Here is a 16,092-nt window from a genome sequence, read left to right as displayed (position 1 = left end):
TTATTAAATTATGCTAGTCCTTATATGAAGTGGCTGCTTTAGTTTCTTATTTTCAGGTTCTTTTCTTCTTTATTTTCACTTGTCAGCAAAACACTTCCTGTCCTAGGGTGACAGCACTTACTCACTGTACTCTACGAAGGAGCCGGAATTCCTGAGACAGAAAGTGTGTTAGGACTACAGAACAACTCCCCCTCTTCTCATCTCCATAACATAGGGGTTCTTTAGTCCAGAAAAGTAGCTGAGAACAATGTTAATAGATTACAGTTAGCAAAGGGAGAGAACATAGGAAGTTATTAGCTAAGCTTAATAGGTATCTAACAGTACCAAAGGGTATATTTTTGCACTTACTGAGTAAATAAAACAAAACCCTTTCAACTGTATATTATATACTTTAAGCTTTAGGGCAGGAGAGAGCAAGGCAGCAGAATCAAAAAACAAATCAGAAGGCAGAAGCCTAAATGCACAAGGGCTAGACTTAAGTTGGCCATGGATTGAAGATTTGGCCAGTTCAGTAGGGGCCAGCCGAATTTTGATGTGTGTGGCCATTCCCACTAGACAGAAGTCAATGTAACAATCAAATACTGTCAAACAGTCTTGTTCGAAATTGTTTCTTGATCAGAGGCTTTAGCCACTGATCAGTGCATTCTGACAATGGAGGGTCCCTGCCGTCAGAGTCGTTGTCTCAGTGAGGTGGATTCCTCTATACACATCCAATTTGTGGAGGAATCAGTTCCTTTTTTTTCATTCAGCCCAATGGCCATCTATGTCCAAACAGATTTAGAGATCTAACACACTAGATCAGTGTCAGGGGAGCAGAGTCACAAAAGATAAATCCAAACACAAAAGAGAGGTACAGAAGACCCATCAAAACTACAATAGTCAGTGACTATATGAACACACTCTAGGATTGCAGATCAACACTCCGCAATTAACCCACGCTCACTTTAGGAAGCTGGAATATGAGGACAAACCACAATTAACAGAGAGTTCACAAAAGACACAGGATCCAATAGAGTAAGACAATGTTTCTCAACTCCAGTCCTCAAGTATCCCCAACAGGTCATGTTTTCAGGTTTTCCCTCAGATTAAACATCTGTGGTAATTACTAAGGCAGTGAAACTGATCAAATCACCTGTGCAAAATAATGGATCCCATCTCCTGGTGTTGGATTTCTTGGTTCCTTGCCTTTTGGGGTGTATCTTCATCATTTGTGGGACTTTACATTAAACTGGATTTTCTGACCATTATGTTTGATACATGTTGGCGCTGTACTATTACCAATTATTTTTACAAAATAATGGAAGGCCTGAAAACATGACCTGTTGTAGGTACTTGAGGACTTGAGTTGAGAAACATTATAGTAAGACATGCAATGTGTGTTCCATGCTTCTGATGTACGCATGATTCTGATGACCGCACATCATCAGAAACAAAGAAGAAACACATTCTATTTTGTTGATTCCCCAGATTAAATAAAGGTGGCCTAAGGACCTATGATAACCTGTACTGGCACATCTATATGCTGAAAATGTATAATATAAGCATTTTATTTTATGCAATCATCATTTGTACAAGTGTGTGCTGTTTTTGATAGTTATATAATGTTGTAAATGAAGACAACTGTACTTATAGTACCTATAGCATACCTACGGAATACTCCATTTTCTAAAATGTTTTGTAGGATTACAGTTTAGAATTTCAGAGGTATAGAAAATATTAAGACAAATTTTGCAAGATTCCTCTGCTTTAAATGAAATGCCTATACACAGTTCTGTGAAATATATTGCCTAGCCTAAATTAAAGAAGAATGAAAACGTGCTGTCTTATTTTGGTGATGCATGGTCTAAAGCTTTTTGACAAATGTATGTGTGTTTCCATTTATAGACTAGCAGACAGCAGAGTCCGAGCATCTTTTCATGTTGCACAGTCTAATTTATTTCCCTTTTGCAAATCATTTCTTTCAGAGCTTGCACAAGGCAGCGCATGCTGAGTGGTTCCTTTGAAGGGCAGCCTGCCAAGGAGAGATCAATTCTTAGTGTGCAACATCATATACGACAAGAAAGAAGGTAACTTTAGCCAGAAAGTATTACATTTTCATTCCCTTCCATCTGTCACAATATTGTTTGCTCTGCTCTAATGTTCCACAATAAGAATAACAACTTTTTTCCTCTAAACATGCTGCTGTAAGATGTATTATTCGAAATGTCATTTCATTAAAATGCAGCACCACTATCAATTTATAGATCAAAGCAAAGAATGTGTTCTTTGTTCAAGTAGATTATATATCATTTTAGGAGGACACAGGTCTTTACACCCCAAACTGTCTGGACTGACATGCTTTTCAAAAGCTTATTTAGCTGAGCATTTTTTATTCCTTTTCAAGCACTATCTGCACCTAAAGCTCAAAGATATTGTCAAACTTTGTTTTCTCTGTTTCTCCTTTTTTCTATTGCAATTGTGTTGGTTGTCACAGATCACTAAGACATGGCTCAAACAGTCAAAGAATCAGCAGGGGGAAATCTCTGGAAACCCTAACTCAAGACGTAAGTTTAATCAGTCATCGACTCTAACAATTTTTGTTTATACTAACAAATTGTAATGGAGGCTGATTTATTCATGGATGTGAGTATCTTTACACAATATTGTGTAAATATTAGCTTCAATTATCCAATCATGCGAAAAGCAAATTCCTGTTCATTATTTAATCTGTACATGATTGGATAAATGCAATGAAAATTTAAAACAATATATTGTCTGAAGATTCTCGACTCCTTAAGTAAATTAGTCCAAAAATATCTGTTTTTTTCTATTATTTTAAATTTTAAGTGGATAGACTATGGAAGGCCAACTCTCATTGTTAAAGGTTGAATTCCAACCCAAATTAAAAATTAATTGTTGAGTAGAATCAGATCATGTTAGTTTATCCAATTTTTTTATCTCCAAGGCACCAAAGTTGTTGTGGGCTATGATTAAGGTCTCGCATATCCAAAACATACAAATGTTTTTTTTTTTTTTTATAAATGTAGACCAGAAAGTATTCTGCTACATGTCTTTGGTAAAAAAAAAAAAAAAAAAATCCTGATAAGTATATGATAATTGTTTTGTGTGAAAGTAATAGTGTCTACAAGCTATGCCACTTTTCATTGAAAATTGATCAATCCTGATGTACTGACAGCATACCTAATTTCTTGAGGCCCTGAAATGTCAGGACAATAGAAATACCTCCCAAATTACCAATTTTTTGAAAGAAGACAGTCCAAGGTATTTATAAAGGGGCATAGTGAGTTTTTTGAAGTTGCAATTTTTTCCCACAATTGTTTGTAAAATGAAGATTTTGTTTTCCACAGAATTGTCATATTAAGAAGTTATTTCTCACACGTGGCATAGGCATCCTTGCAATTACACCACAAAACATATTCTGCTACTCCTCCTGAATATGGCAATACCATGTGTGTGAGACTTTTTCACATCTTGTCCACATACAGGGACCCAATATCCAAGTAGCACCTTTAGACTTTCTAAAGGCATACAGTTCACATCTAATTTCCTGACTACCTATCACGTTTTTTAAGGCCCTGGAGCACCAGGACAATGGGATTACCCACAAAATGACCCCATCTTGAAAAGCAAACACCCCAATGTATATTCTATGAGACATAATGAGTCTTTTAAATATGCCATATCTTTTCTTTTTGGCATACGTTTTTGGAAAATGTGGAAAGAAAATTAAAACTTTTTTTTAAACAAAGTTATCAATTTATAAGATATTTCTAACACATAACATGTACATACCAAGAAATACACCCCAAAATACATTCTACTACTCCTCCTGAGTATGGCGATACCACATGTGTGAGACTTTTCCACAGTCCGACTACATACATAGGCCCAACATCCTTCTAACATGAAGCATGTATATACCAAGAATTACACCCTAAAATACATTCTGCAAAGGGTGAAAAAAAAAGATTACCTGGTATTGGGTGTCACAGTGAATTCTGTTACTGGAACATACACAACATCTTTTTTAGGGTTTGCGGACTGTTTGGGTAAAAGGGATGATATTGGGGAAATGCCTTTCATGGAGTCTTGTCAATGTATCAGAGTGAATTTGTTCAGGGGCAAGGCCATGCAGATAGAGAAGGACTGTAACAATGTCCTCTTGATATTATAGGTAGGTTAGGGATCTGTTTGTGCACTTGTAAAAGATGACATACAAATTATACAAGGCTAGCTGAAACAAGTGAATGTCGACCTTTGTATACCAAAACAGGGATCTCCTGGTGGGTAAGTAGGGCTGCAACATCTATTTGTTCATAAACAACCCCCCCCCCCCCTCCATGAATAGGTTATAGTCATGTATGCATTTTGGTTTCTGGATGGGACCTTGTCTTGTTTAAAGTTCCACTGAGGTGACATCATGTATAAAGGAAAGGATGTAGAAGTCTCTTAAAGCTCTCTACTTTAGGGCTAGTATCGCTTCATTCTGCAGACTGGCTGTTTCCCCCGTTTTAGTTTTGTGGTGACCAGTCTTTGTGGTAAGCCTTTGCGATTGGCCCATGCTGTCCCATGGGCCACAGTTTGCTTCCTATAGAGATGGTGGAATAGTCTGAGACTTCTGTAGAAATTATCTACATACAGGTGGTAACCTTTCTTGAACAGCGGTTTAATAAGTTGCCAAGCAATTTTGCGACTTGTCTCCATATAGGTAGGGCATCTAGAGGGGTTTAGCTGGCTGTCTTTTCCCTCAAATTGTGAAATTATAGGTATATCCCGTGGTCCTGTGGCATACCTTGTAAAATTTTACCCCATATTTGGCCCATTTACTTGGGAGGTATTCTTTCAATTCAAGCCTTTCAGGTGAAAAGGACTAGGTATTCATCCACACAAATATTTTTATTGGTAGTAAATTTTTCCTAAAAAATAAATGAAAAAAATAAATTGGTGTAGCATTTTTTGTTTGTCTCTGAGGGTCTGGCTGCACTGTAAAAGGGGGCATTATAGGCTCTGCCGAAGAAGCGAGCAGCCATGTGGGATATAAAAGTATGTCTGGCAGGCTGGTATGGGCCATACCGTTGTTGTGGATGGGAGACCCCATTACAAGCACCTGGCCTATCATCTGGGAATGCTGCCCTGCTTGTACTCGCCACTCTACCAGGACTTGAAGAACTACTAGTGGATACCTGCCTATTATCTGGGAGTGCTGCACTGTTTGTAATCACCACAGGATTTACTGCGCTGCTGGTGGATGCATGTTCCTCCTCAGATCTCCTGAACCTCTTTGGCTGGTCTCTCTCCTCCTCAGAATCTGTTTCAGAGCCACTGCTTTCTGCTGGCTCATACTCACTATATAAGTCTGATGGAGAGAGTTCCCTGCTACTCTCGTTCATCATACTCTGAAGTATCTGGAAAGCCTCCTCCTCCTGAATAATTTTCTAGACCTGTTAAGGTTGCACTGCTGAATTTGATCCCTGATACAGATGTGTTGGTACTGTATGACAGATGTTGATCACCTGTCCAGATGTTGGTCTTGTGTCCAGATGTTTTACACTGTGACAGGACACTGTGTGAGGACTCTGTGTGGGGACACCAACTGGGTGATCAGTGTGTGTAAAGCAAAAACAAAAAAGGCTGAAAAATGACTGATCCCCGGCTGGCAACACGAATCATCTCTTCTTCTCCTCAATTACAGGCTCTGACAGGTGGCTCTGTTTTTATTACATGATGGCAATGATTGGACACAGCCATCATGTGATCATTAGGGTCAATCACACAGCTCTTCTGCTGAGTGGAGATGCGCTGTGTCCAGGGAACACAAGCGCATTGGGATAGCGCAGCTGCACAGCCTTGTTCTCATCGATGTACGGGTACTTCAGCTCAGACAGACAAAACTCCAACCCCGCTGTTTTAGTAAAGTGGGTGGGAGGGAAGCGATTAAAGCAACGTCAGAAACAATGGAAATAGGGAAGGAAAATCTGAGAATCAGTAAAAGGTTAAAATGCATTTGGGAAAACAGGGTAAACTGTGTAGTATTTTTGGATACATTTTTATGGGATTTGTATTCTTACCCCTCTAAAATTGTAGCACTCCAACACAGTACGGTACAGAAATGCCCAGAGAGAAGACAGTGAAATTAAAATGATACAAGAAAAGAAGGAGCAAGCAGAGATGAAAAGGTATTTGTGTTTTTTCTGTGTATATTTTTAGATATACAATACATGTTCACATTAAAGCCTAACTTCAATCTTTGGTTTAATAGAAAAGTACAAGAAGAGGAGCTACGAGAGAATCATCCATATTTTGACAAGCCACTCTTTATTGTTGGTCGTGAGCATAGATTTAGGAACTTTTGCCGAGTCATTGTTCGAGCTCGATTTAATGCGTAAGTAAAGAACAGAATCAATAAAGACCTTCACTACATTTAGTGTATTTAGCAGTAGATTTTACAAAATACTTTTTACATATTGTAAATATTCTATGCTATCTAATTTGGTACATAGATAGACATAACAAACTTCTCAATTACTTTTATTGGATTGTTACTTTACAGTTTTTCCATCCCTATAACAATAATACAGAAGTGTAATGTTTTGAATATAATAATCAAAATATCCTAATGCGGTTTCTGGCAAAAATTCAAAATGTTTTCTTTGGTAGGTAAGTAGGATTTAGAAGTCTTTAGATATACTGTACTAGAGAAGCAAATCTTTACAATCACTTTTTTTTAACTAAAGAAATGCATGCTTTGGATATATAGAACATTTCTGTTGGCAAGCTGTACTTTTGTTAATCTAGGTTGAGAAACTTTTCCCTCTTGATAATGCTTGTACGTATTTTACCCAGGAGGCACTTGCAGTATCTCTTACAGAACAACTCAAAACTCAAATGATTTAACTTTGTATTTATTTTTCAAAAGATTCAAAATAATTCAAGAAGCCGTAAATGATATGAAGGCAAGGTGCAGTCGACATTATTTTAAATTTTTTTAACAAACAGAATGTTCCTTTATTGAAAACATTGGCATGGTACAAAAGTCAGGAATAAAGAATGGAATCAGGGCAGAACATAAACTGACAGTATCAAAAACTCAATGTCTAAATGGCCTAACACAAGTACACACAAGCCCGTATATAAACCATAGCAGTGTCAATGCCCCACAACAGCATCTGACATTGAATAAGATAGGGTACCGCAGCCACATCAGCACCCTGACAGGATGAGCAATTGGTATAGACGCTCCTCTGCTAATTTGCCCATGGCTGCCAAACCCTCTCAAACTTCATGGGTCAATTCCTACTAATACAAGTACGTTTTTACATAGGAAGAGCGGTGTTAATGGATTTTTCCACAGAAACTACGGGAGGGTAATGAGCATTCTACTTAAGTATAATTTCTCTCTTGGCGTAGTATAACAACTATGAGAATAATAGTTTAGTTCATCTGGACTGTTGCCCTTTCTCTGGTATACTCAACAGTGCCAGTTTGGGGGGAGACCGGGAGGGTCAGCTGGAGATGGAAGTTTGCCCAAAACCGTGCCACCCCCAGACAACTCCAGAACAAATGTAAATATGTGCCTACACCAACTCGACAGCGGGGGCAATCTGATGATCTATGAGGGTAAATCTTGTGCAGTCTCTGAAGAATACAGTACACCCTATGTAAGAATTTCATCTGAATCAATGTATCCCCTTTATCAAGTAGTTTGGTGCTATCCTCAAGACAGTCCTCCCAGTCTTCCTTATCAAGGTCAGGAAGGTCTACCGTCCACATTTCCCACAGCCTTTCTATCTTAGGGGATTTCACACTAAGCAAGGCCAAGTAGAGAAGACAGAGGTTTAGATAGGGACTCATGTGTAGGGAGCTTCTCAATAGGGTCCATAACTAGGCTCGAGGAATCAGGGAATTGCATTTGGTCTGTGTGGCATAATTGAAAATAGTGGAAGTGCATCCATCTCGATAGTCTAAATTTCACCCTAAGGTCAGAATGAGAGAGCAAGGAACTCGCCTAACATCATTTGACACCAAAACGGGCCCAAAGCTGAGGATCAGGCAGAAGACGAAAATGTGATAGGTTGCGGTTTCCCCAGAGTGGGTAGTAGGGTGACCAACAATTGGGCCGTAGAAATCTTTGCCTAGCCACAGCCCAAACCCTAAGTATCATCCTAGTGGTGTGTGGGATACCAGAATATGCCCCAGGGCCCCTATATACCAGGTTACCAAGCTCTTGAAACGACCCCAGCAGGGCAGCTTTTAAGAAAACCATGGTATTGGCCCGGGAGTGCATAAACCACCAGCAGATGGTAACAAGAATAGCCGTGCAGTAGTGGGTCCGATTGTCTGGCAACGTCAGCCCTTCATACAGCACCAAAAGATGTAAAGTGGAGTTAGCCAACCGAGGGAGGGCACCCCCCATATAAATTTCTCTTTACATTGGTCAAACTCTCTGAAGAAAGTGTTAGGTATCCAGACGGGGCAGTTGCAAAAGACATAAATCAATTTAGGCAGAAAAATTGGTTTTAGAAGGATTGATACGTGCCATGAGATTCAATGGCAGAGTAGCCCAACAGGCACATTTTTCATGAAGTTGAAGCAGTAGCAGACACAAATTTAGGTCATGAAAGCTATACGGCTCCTACCGGACCTGAATACCCAAGTACTTAAATTGGTCAACCAACTTCAACGAGGTGTCCATTGTGATCATAGCCAGCGAGGCCAACAACTTGCAATTCTTGTTGCCATGTTTAAAAACTGAGCTGTGTGCAACAGAGAATTCTGGATCCGCTTAACCCAAAGAAAAGCTACTTCCCTCAAGGCATGCTGCCAGGCCTTATAGCTAGTCTGATCCAGGTTTACCACATACGCTGTCGCTTTTTGTTGGACATCCCTTAATCTCTTCAAGAGATTGTGTAGAAGCCCTCCGAGCTACAGAAATCCATGCCATGTAGTACCCCTCGGGGCTAGGCCTTAAAGGCATCCCATACAGTCTAAATTATAAAAAGAATAAAAACAGCAAGTGAAGAACCAAAACCAATCAGCAACTGCTGACATCTAATCCCCCAACCCCTCACATATAATATATATAAAAAGGAACACTTATTTTCCCAATAACCAGCCCTAAATCTGAAGGCATGCAGTCAAATGGCCTCTTCAGTCGATATCCCCAGGGTCAGGAAGCATAAGATAGATGTAACATTCATAAAAGTCAGAACAGTAGATGCTGAAGTGGTAATATTAACTGGGTTCAAAATCCCCTCGGCTAGACCAGTGTAACGCTCTGGGGTTTGATTTTGTGAACTGGATTTGCAGCTGCAGAATTTCCACTCAATAGTCGTGTAGAGATGTGTTGAATCACCTTATCCAACTCTCTTGACTCATCATGGTGGTTCAGCCTGCTTCAGTATGCACACACACAAACACTCAGAGATGATGTTGTTGGAGTGATAGAGGTCTATGCAATAGTAGTGAGGTGATATACTGAAGGGATAGGCTTGAGTAGTGATAGCAAATAATATTAAGCACTCAGGTGGTAATGTTGCAGGAGTGATAGCAGATGGTGATAGATAGTATGCAGGAGAGATAGCAATCATGTACAGGTAATAGGTGATAGGTGATAACAGATGAAGTGTACAGGATATGCTAAGCAAACACAAGGATATAGGTTACAGGTGGTAGTAGGTTCAAGAGCTAACACTCTAGGTAGCGATGCAGGTGATAGATGGTGAGAGCATGTATCTTAGAGCTTAGTAACAGTTCTTATTATGCAGAAAGATATAGCAAGTGGTTTGGTAGGAAGGGATCCCCTGCGGGGTACTTATCACAGGCTGGTGAGCGAGGGTAAGGATCAGGTAGCGAGGTAAAGGATCAAGTGGCGAGGCTCCGGTCAGTCCAGGTATAGGGAAGATAGCTGGAGGATACGGCAGCGTCAGTCAGGCTTGTATTATGAGCGGTTGCACAAACACCTTGTGAGTGCAGACCGTCGGTTGAAATACCCGCTCAGAGCGGCGCCTAGTGATGACGTCATCAGTTGTTAAAGAGACATGCAGCTATATGCGTTCCATCTACCTGAATGGTGGAACGCAACCCGGAAGTAAGAGGCTAGAAGGTACTGAAAGTACCAGGATCTTACAGTACCCCCCCCCTAAGGCCGGCTCCAGAAGGCCTATAGCACTGGTCTCTCAGGGTATTTGGAGTGAAATCTTCGTATAAGCCTGGATGCGTGAACGTCAGAAGCATCCAACCAGGTGTCGTCTTGGGGTCCATAGTTTTTCCATCTGATGAGATATTGGAGTTTTCCTCTGTGGATACGAGAATCCAAAATCTCCCTAATCTCAAATTCTTCTCCACCTTCAACTTGTACTGGAGGTGGAGGTAAGATGGTAGGTCTAATCCCTTGGTTGGGTATATGTGGCTTTAATAGCGATACGTGAAAAATGGGGTGTATTTTAAGATCCGCCGGTAATGTGAGTCGAACCGCAGACTTTCCTATGAGTTTCTCGATTGGGAAAGGTCCCAAAAACAGAGGTCCAAGCTTTTTACTGGGGATTTTCAACCTCAAGTTTTTTGTAGATAGCCAGACAAGATCCCCAATAGTGTATTGAGGGGAAGGTCTTCTACGAAGGTCGTAGTACCTTTTTTGTTGGCTATGAGCATGTGATATGGTGGTGTTAAGTAAATCCAGAGAGTCTTTTATTTGGGTGAGATAGTCAGAGGCTACTGGATTACTTGATGGTAGGATGCGTGGTGGAAGAAGTGTGGGATGAAACCCATAGTTTAGGTAGAACGGACTTTGCTTAGTAGTACTGTGGGTTGCATTATTATAAGCAAATTCTGACAAAGGGAGGAGGTCCACCCAATCATCCTGTAGGTATGAGGTGTAGCAACGTAAATATTGTTCAATACACTGGTTGACTCTTTCAGTTTGCCCATTAGTCTGTGGGTGATAAGGGGAAGTAAGCTTCCGCTCAATACGCAATATGCGACATAGAGCTTGCCAAAACTTAGAGATGAACTGTGATCCCCGGTCAGATAGGAGAGTCTTTGGAATTCCATGTAGTTTGAACAAATGTTTCACCAGTAATTCCGCTGTTTCCTTAGATGAAGGTAGTCTGCGAATAGGAATGAAATGTGCCATCTTTGTCAGATGGTCCACTGACACTAAGATGGTAGTAAATCCTTTGGAAGGTGGTAACTCTACTATGAAGTCTAGAGACACAACTTCCCATGGAACTTTGGGTATTGGTAGACTGCAAAGTATACCAAATGGTTTTGTAGTGTAAATTTTGGACCTTGCACAGATGTCACATGAGGAAACAAATTTCTGTACAGACGTCTTCATTCCAGGCCACCAAAATTGCCTGGTGAGTAAATTAAATGTCTTAGTCATACCCATATGTCCTGCCATAGGTACGTCATGTGATAGTTCTAAAATTTTAGTACGCATACCAGGAGGTATGTAGAGTTTGTTGTCAAAATAGAGGAAGCCTTCTGCATCAGCACTTAGTTGTGGTGGTGGTGAATCCAGCCCTAGGCTGTGCAGAATCTCTTCCTTTAAGGAACGAACAACACCAATAATACGATCATGGGGTATTATAGGAAGTGAAGGGATTTCAGCACAGTTATCTTCGGTTAACCGTGATAACGCATCCGCCTTCTTGTTTTTATCTGCAGGAGTGTAGGTCACTAAGAAATTGAATCTTAGGAAGAATAATGACCACCGTACCTGCCGATGGGAAACGGTCTTGTTGATCTGAAGGTATTGGAGATTCTTATGATCTGTATATATGAGTATTGGCAACCGGGTACCTTCGAGTAAATGTTGCCAATTTTCAAGTGCCAGTTTCATGGCAAGCAGCTCCTTTTCACCCACTGGGTAGTTCACCTCTGGGCTACTTAGTGATTTAGAGAAAAAAGCAACTGGGTGAAGTGGAGAAGCATTTGTTGGTCGTTGGGAAAGAACTGCTCCTACAGCCATATTTGACGCATCCACCTCTAGGATGTATTGGAGGGATGGGTCTGGATGGCGTAGTATGGGAGCAGAAGTGAAGCTTGATTTTAACAAGCGGAAAGCTTTATTTGCTTCTTCAGACCATTTGTATGTTTTTTTCACACTTGTGAGTTGTGTGAGCGGTCTTACGATAGAAGAGAAGTTCTTGATGAACTTCCTATAGAAGTTTGAGAATCCGAGGAATCGTTGTAATGCCTTACGAGTTGTTGGTACAGGCCAATCCAGAATACACAATATCTTGCTCATATCCATCTTAATGCCATTCTTTGATATGATGTATCCTAGGAATAATACTTCTTCCTTATGGAATAGGCATTTCTTCAGCTTTACATATAAATTGTGTGCGAGTAATCTGGACAACACAAGTCGTACATGTCTTACATGTTCAGACAAGGATTGAGAGTAAATGAGTATATCATCCAGATATACCACAACACAAACATCGAGTAGGTCTCTGAAGATGTAATTTATGAAGCGTTGGAATGCTGCGGGAGCATTACACAATCCAAAGGGCATCACTAGATATTCAAATAGTCCGTATCTAGTTCTGAATGCCATCTTCCACTCATCCCCATCACGGATGCGGATGAGATTGTAAGCCCCTTTTAGGTCCAACTTTGAAAAGTAAGTGGCTCCACGCACTTGTTCAATGAGTTCCGGAATGAGAGGTAGAGGATAGCGATCCTTTATAGTAATAGTATTTAACTGCCTATAGTCAATGATAGGCCTAAGACTTAGATCCTTATTGCGGACAAAGAAAAGTCCTGCAGCTGTGGAAGAAGTAGAGGGTCTAATAAACCCTTTCGCTAAATTCTCATCTAAGTATTCCTTAAGATGAGAAAGTTCATCCTGAGATAGAGGATAAACATGTCCGAAAGGTAGTTTACTGTTAGGGAGTAGATCGATACAACAATCATAGTCCCTATGGGGAGGCAATACTTGAGCATTTTTCTCAAGGAAGACTTCAGACAAGTCCTGATAGCATGGTGGTGGTGTGAATTCATCCGACACCATGGACAGGATTTTTTTATAAGATTGGAGGTTACACGTGGTCTCGCAATAGTGAGAGGGGAAAGTTAGGGTCCGTGTTTTCCAATCAATGTTTGGTTGATGTATATGCAACCAGGGAAGCCCAAAAATAATGGGAAAATGTGGTGAAGGTAATACATCAAAGGTGGTGGTCTCAACGTGAGACTTGTTAGTAGTAACAAGAAGTCCTTGTGTTTGATTGGTAATTGGACCAGAAGATAACGGAATACCGTTAATTAAACTGACAGAGATAGGGATAGGTTTTGAAATAATAGGTATTTTATTCAAAGCAACAAAACTAGTGTCAATGTAGTTCCTACAAGATCCTGTGTCGATCATAGCCTTAGTAGTGATTCTAGTTTGGTCCCACTGTAAGATCAAATGAATGAAAAGATAGGGATTAGAAAAAGAAGTCGTTAATCCCCCCAGTAACACATGTGAACACTTACCCTCTTTTTTGAGGACAAGGGGACAGTGTAACGCTCCGGCGTTTATTTGTGTGGTGTGGATTTGCAGCTGCGGAAGTTACACTCAGTAGTCATGTAGAGATGTGTTGAACTACCATATCCAACTCTCAAGACTCATCATTGTGCATCAGCCTGTCTCAGCAAGCACATACACAAACACAGACACTCATTAAAGATGTTCCTGGAGTGATATGTTTATATGTGAAAGTATAGAGGTGATACTGAGGGGACAGGCATGGATAGTGATAGCAATGGTAAGAGGTAACAGATGGTGATAGTAAGCACTTAGGATAGCAATCATGTACAGGTAACAGGTGGTAGTGAAGAGCAGATGAAGTGTACAGGAGATGCTAGGCTAGTGCAGTGACAAGATGGTAATAGGCTCAAGAGCTTGCAATCTAAGTAGCGGTGCAGATGTTAGATGTAACAGTATAGTTCTTAGAGTAGCAATAGTCTTTAGTAAGCAGAGTAGTAGTGAAAGTAGATTAGGAAGGTATTCCCCTGTGGGGTACTTATCAATGGTAGGTTTGTAAGGAGAGGGTTCCGGCGGTGAGGTAATGATCTTGTAGCGAGATACAAGATGTTGTAGCAAGTCTCGGTCAATCCAGGTATTAGGGAATAGCTGGAGGATTCGGCAGCGTTAGGTAATGCTGTAGCAAGCGGTTTGCACGAACACATGTGAGTGAATGCCGGCGGTTGAAATAGCCGCTCAGAGCGGCACTCACTGATGAGGTCATGGAATTTAAAGGGACAGGTACTAGATGCGTTCCACCTATCTATACGGTGGAACGTAATGTACAAATAATAGGCTGGAAGGGTACCGCAGGTACCAGGATCTTACAGACAGACGCTTATCAGATGATCAGCGGATGCACAATACATGCAGAGATTTTGAGATTTTCTCCTGGCTCGTTCAACAGACGACAATGGTGGACGTATAATTCCTACCTCCATAGGAGTAGGGTCAGAGGACGAAAATCGAGAAGGATTGGTTAATGGTACTCCCATTTTCTCAGCCTTCCTTTCTCGTAACCGTCTGTCGATATTGATGCTAAGTTGTATTAAGGCATCCAAAGTGCCAGGTAAATCCGCTCGGGCGAGCTCGTCTTTTACGGCTTCGGATAACCCGAGCCTGAACTGGGTTCGTAGAGATGCGTCATTCCACCCTGAATCTAGGGTCCATCTCTTGAACTCTGCTACGAAGTCTTCAACAGGTCTCCTTCCCTGTTTTAAAGCCCTCAATTGGGTGTCAGCAGTACTCTGCCTGTTTGGGTCTTCATACAGGCTAGAAAGTTCTGCTAAGAACGCATGATAGGAGTTGAGAAGAGGGTCGTTTTTCTCAAAGAAGGAGTCTGCCCAGGCCCGTGGATCACCTGACCTATATGATATAGTAGTACAGACTTTAATTTGGTCTGTATTGTAAGTACGAGGTTTTAAATTAAAAAGCAATTGACATGCGTTTTTAAATTCACAAAATTTTTTCCGATCACCTGTAAACACTTGTGGAGGGTTTATTTTGGGCTCACGGGGTTGAGCAGCAGTGAGCTGTGATACACGGGCTACCTGCTGTCTCAAAGTCTGATTTTCTTTTTGCACTTCGGTAAGAGAAACAATTAATGCATCTACCTTTTGTGTTAGGTGCATCACATGAGTGGCTAAATCTGCTGAATCCATTTTTTCGGGTTCGTGCAATCTGTAACGCTCTGGGGTTTGATTTTGTGAACTGGATTTGCAGCTGCAGAATTTCCAATCAGTAGTCGTGTAGAGATGTGTTGAATCACCTTATCCAACTCTCTTGACTCATCATGGTGGTTCAGCCTGCTTCAGTATGCACACACACAAACACTCAGAGATGATGTTGTTGGAGTGATAGAGGTCTATGCAATAGTAGTGAGGTGATATACTGAAGGGATAGGCTTGAGTAGTGATAGCAAATAATATTAAGCACTCAGGTGGTAATGTTGCAGGAGTGATAGCAGATGGTGATAGATAGTATGCAGGAGAGATAGCAATCATGTACAGGTAATAGGTGATAGGTGATAACAGATGAAGTGTACAGGATATGCTAAGCAAACACAAGGATATAGGTTACAGGTGGTAGTAGGTTCAAGAGCTAACACTCTAGGTAGCGATGCAGGTGATAGATGGTGAGAGCATGTATCTTAGAGCTTAGTAACAGTTCTTATTATGCAGAAAGATATAGCAAGTGGTTTAGTAGGAAGGGATCCCCTGCGGGGTACTTATCACAGGCTGGTGAGCGAGGGTAAGGATCAGGTAGCGAGGTAAAGGATCAAGTAGCGAGGCTCCGGTCAGTCCAGGTATAGGGTAGATAGCTGGAGGATACGGCAGCGTCAGTCAGGCTTGTATTATGAGCGGTTGCACGAACACCTTGTGAGTGCAGACCGTCGGTTGAAATAGCCGCTCAGAGCGGCGCCTAGTGATGACGTCATCAGTTGTTAAAGAGACATGCAGCTATATGCGTTCCATCTACCTGAATGGTGGAACGCAACCCGGAAGTAAGAGGCTAGAAGGTACTGAAAGTACCAGGATCTTACAACCAGGAACACAAACTTAGTGAACTTATGTTGGTGC

At 41.0% G+C, this 16,092-nt stretch overlaps 1 protein-coding gene across 2 annotated transcripts in view; it reads left to right on the top strand.

The window, feature by feature from the left end:
• Window positions 1-16,092, top strand: part of NALCN (sodium leak channel, non-selective) — an 897,007-nt gene that overhangs the window by 735,175 nt on the left and 145,740 nt on the right. For both annotated transcript variants that reach the window (XM_082245388.1, XM_082245387.1), the window contains 4 exons: window positions 1,965-2,066; window positions 2,474-2,543; window positions 6,085-6,176; window positions 6,260-6,382. In XM_082245388.1, coding sequence (XP_082101514.1) covers window positions 1,965-2,066; window positions 2,474-2,543; window positions 6,085-6,176; window positions 6,260-6,382 — 387 coding nt within the window. The remainder of the gene's footprint in view (window positions 1-1,964; window positions 2,067-2,473; window positions 2,544-6,084; window positions 6,177-6,259; window positions 6,383-16,092) is intronic.

The sequence above is a fragment of the Pelophylax lessonae genome (assembly GCF_965119305.1).
Source record: "Pelophylax lessonae genome assembly, chromosome: 2".
Taxonomy (NCBI): Eukaryota; Metazoa; Chordata; class Amphibia; order Anura; family Ranidae; genus Pelophylax; species Pelophylax lessonae.
The sequence above is the reverse complement of the archived record's forward strand: the minus strand, read 5'-3'. Positions and strand labels throughout refer to the sequence as shown.